General features: G+C 50.9%; 1 protein-coding gene across 1 annotated transcript; it reads right to left on the reverse strand.

The window, feature by feature from the left end:
- Positions 1 to 813: 813 nt before the first annotated feature.
- Positions 814 to 3,417, reverse strand: LOC109745156 (ethylene-responsive transcription factor ERF027-like). Its single transcript, XM_020304297.4, has one exon. The coding sequence runs from the start codon at positions 2,068 to 2,070 to the stop codon at positions 1,288 to 1,290; it is 783 nt and encodes a 260-aa protein (XP_020159886.1). The 5' UTR covers positions 2,071 to 3,417; the 3' UTR covers positions 814 to 1,287.
- Positions 3,418 to 3,815: the final 398 nt, after the last annotated feature.

Genomic DNA, 3,815 nt, shown 5'->3' on the forward strand with positions numbered 1-3,815 from the left:
TTTTTTGGGATTTATGTCGTACCTAAAATCATTTTGTTGTCTGAGTTGTTGAATCAATGGTAGAGTACTCGGTGCGACAATTTGGTATCTTTTTTTTTGCTTTTGCCAATTCGATCTAGTCATGTGCTTTGCCTATGCGCTTGTGTTGGCGTACCTGTGAAAATTCCAATTATATGTCTGTTTTCACCAAGTTGTGTTGGCTACTGTTATTTATTTATGTTTGAAATAGGGTTATTGTTGGCATATACAGCATGTGGCAAAATCAAGTATGAACAGATATGAACCATGGACCTGCGCTCTTGTAATACTTTAATCTTAGAATATGATGTCAACATGAAGAAGCCATTTACCGTCGTTCAACAGCTCAATTATGAGATCTAAAAAAACAGCTCAATTATGAGATCTTAAGAGCATTTTTGTTGGAGAAACCGACGTAGCAAATAAGCAACTGACCGGTTTATCCATGTCACCTTTTGACAATTTCAGCTAACTGTGTTTTTTGCTTCGACGTTTTATGATGTGTGAAATATATTACAAGCAGAGCAAATCCCATTCTTTTCCACAATAAATTGACTCGCATAGATATCTTTGTGCTGAATCATGCTGATCTGATTTGTTGTCAAAAAGTAACATAGCGCATGGATCTTTCATCGATCACAGTATCCAACAGATAACAGATTGCCCACCAACTCTTCCCTCTTTTGCTCTTCTCAACGGCTAACTTCCCCAATTCGTAGTATACTACATATAAACTACAGCCAAAGGACACCACTAAAGAAAAGGGAAATTGGATCCATATGCACGTCCGCATCCTTCTTAGTTTATCCACCGCCAAATATTTTTATGTCTACAGTTACAAAAGTTACAATGCATTAGTCTCCCGGTGATGTGCAATCCACTCGGCACTTTATATATATAAAAAAGGAAGAAAAAGGTACGTGGTGCCTGCTTGCTCTCATAGTAAAACGAGCAATAAGCCAAGCGAATCAACGAGCGGACTTTATGTGCGAAAATGACCGTACGTAGCTAGCGAGTAGAACATAATATCGAATCTGACGTAACTGGCGAGTACTATCTAGGTAGCGGCTATAATATGGCAGGCCAGCGCCCAGTGATACCACTATCATGGCACACGCATATATACCAGATAGAGGACGATGCCCCGCAACGGCCGGGGTCCATGTATCGACTCCGGATTAACTAGGTTTAGTAACTGGTATAGTACTGGAGCACGTACCAACCAGCTCACCGGTCATCATGTCTTGAGCCAATGCAATATACTACTCACTAGGGATCGTGGTAGCTCCACAGGCTCTCCCCCGCCCCCGGCGGGAACGGCCACTCGTCGGAGGCGGTGGGGCTCAGCCTTGGCGGGCTCATCATCATGCCCGCCGCCATGTTGCGCAGCATCTGCGGCATCTCGAAGATCGCCTCCTCGTCCATGAAGTCCTCATTGCCCATCTGATGCTGCGGCGTGCGGTCATCGGCGGCGCCTTCGCTTGTTATTGTGCCGTGATGTCTCTGCTCCTCCGCTGTCGCGGCAGTCGAAGCAGTGCCATCAGGCGCCTCGCTGCCGTGCGGCCTGTAAAGCTGGGCGGCCGCCGCGGCTGCGGCTGCGGCCGCACGTATGTCCTCCGGGGAGGCAGACGCGGGGACAGGGCGCGAGGCGGCGGCGCCAGGGAAATTGAGCACGGCGTCGGAGCCGCGCAGCGCGCGGGCGGCCACGTCATAGGCCGCGGCAGCCATCTCGGCCGTCGGGTAAGTTCCGAGCCATATGCGGCGCGCCTTGCGCGGCTCGCGGATCTCGGAGACCCACTTGCCGTTTCTGCACCGGATGCCGCGGTAGAAGGGGTGCTTCCCAGTGGACCGCGGCGACGGCTCCCCGGAGCTCGTCGCCGCCAACGCCGTTGCCGTCGTTGTCCCCACCGTGTCGCCTAGGTGAACCGGCGGGGAATGGGGCGAGGCAGGAGCACCCGGGGAAAGTTCGGTCGCCGGTTCAGCAGCAGCTTGCACTTGCACCTGAGGAGGAGCAGCAGCAGACGAGGAGGTTGCTGAAGGCTGCTCAGCCATGTACCATTAGGGCATACATGCCAGAGCTGCAGTGCGCCTATGAAACTAGCTAATCTATATGGTGCACGCAGGTGTATGCCAGGGCGGGTAAGCGGTTAAGTACCCGTCGCTTCGGGATGTGTGTGCGCGTGTGCTGCGGGAAGAGAGTACTCAAAGGCTGGAAGAGGAGGGCTAGGCTAGGTAGGTAGGTGTCAAGAAACGCACGAGGAGAAGGAGAAGCGTGAGATCCGGCATGAGGCCGGGAGGTATATATGGGTTGGTAAAGAAGCGGGGGAGAAGCGTGAGGTCCGCCATGGTGAAAAGCTGATCTCTCCATCGGAGAAGAGAGGAGAGGAGCGCGGCGCCGCGCGCATGCAGGTGCGGTGAGGAGGCAGCTAGCCAGACCGCGTTGTTTGAGCAGGAGAGTGTGTGTATGGCTTGCGATGAGCTGGCGCCTGAGGAGACTCCACCTAACTAATTAAGCATGCTGCCAGTATTAGTAGCAGCTGATCGGGATCGAGTTTACCCCCTGCCGGTGCTCCCTGCTTCGTCTTACCTTCGCGGGGCCGAAACGAGCAGAGATGGCGACGTCGCTGTCCTAATTGATGGCCCGGCTTTTGTGGGGCTTAATTGGGAATTAAGATCGGACCGCTCAGTGTGATTGCTGATAATTTCTCTAGGGGCTGGCGAAAGATACGGCCGGGCCTGGCCCAGCGGGGCAGCTCTCCGTGACTGTGACTGACAGGTGGTGGCCTCCGGATGCCTGCCAGGTGGGGACTTTTGGTTTGCTCGCTTTTCTTGTCCGCCTTTTTGGCCCTTTGGCCGCTAGCTCCTCGCAAACACGTCGTGTCCGCAGCTAAGCTACGTACTCCTGCTACGTTTCGGCACGGCATATATCGGCGCCCTGTGGGCTGTGGCCATTTCAGACCGGGAGTTGACGAATATCCAGCCGATTGTGTTGGACTAGACGGGGCGACACATGCATGCACCTGGGGTTGGTGCAGTGCGCACATAGTTTTTCTTTCTTTTTGTACAAATAAGGCTATATATTCTGTAAAGTGATAAACTAAATCAGTAGTCCATCCATATTATATGCATCCAACTCTTTCTTTTAGGGCTATGCATCCAACTTTAGTTGAACCCCTTTTTCGGTTGAATAAATAGTTCGATCGGTACTTGTACGGTTTCCCAAATTAGAAGTCAAATAAAATACTCTGTTCGCAAATAATAATGCTGTAAAGCTACTATTATATGCAATCTATAAGCTAAGCTAGAGATCCATGCTCTATTCACCCGCCGAAAGCAAGGGTGTATGTCAATGGGGAAGTGTACCATCCAATAGGCAGCATATGCACCTTTTGAAAAGAAAATTGACCACGTCTATGTTTTGAAATGAGATAGATATACACGCCCAGTCAGAACTCTCATGCGATGAGCCCTTTGGTCGGAACCAGAGTTTCTATAATTCCGCAAAAACAAAGGACACGGAGTTTCTATGCTCGAGCACACATGTGCTCGTTATCTGGGCGGCTGGGTATGGCATCGTAATGTGGAGCATCAAAATTCTCTTGCTAGTCCTTTTGTGCATTCATAATAGAGGAAATTTACATATACGTACGCAGTGACTCCTTTGCGGTGGGTCGGGTTAGTGACGGAAGCGCGACCGTTGTCGATGGTTAGAAGCCGGTCTGTGGCTCATGAGATCATGTCTTTGCCTACCCGTTGATCGGGAGACATGCTTCCCGTTCACTACAGGTATGGGTTGT

This window comes from Aegilops tauschii, chromosome 6 (assembly GCF_002575655.3).
Source record: "Aegilops tauschii subsp. strangulata cultivar AL8/78 chromosome 6, Aet v6.0, whole genome shotgun sequence".
NCBI lineage: Eukaryota > Viridiplantae > Streptophyta > Magnoliopsida > Poales > Poaceae > Aegilops > Aegilops tauschii.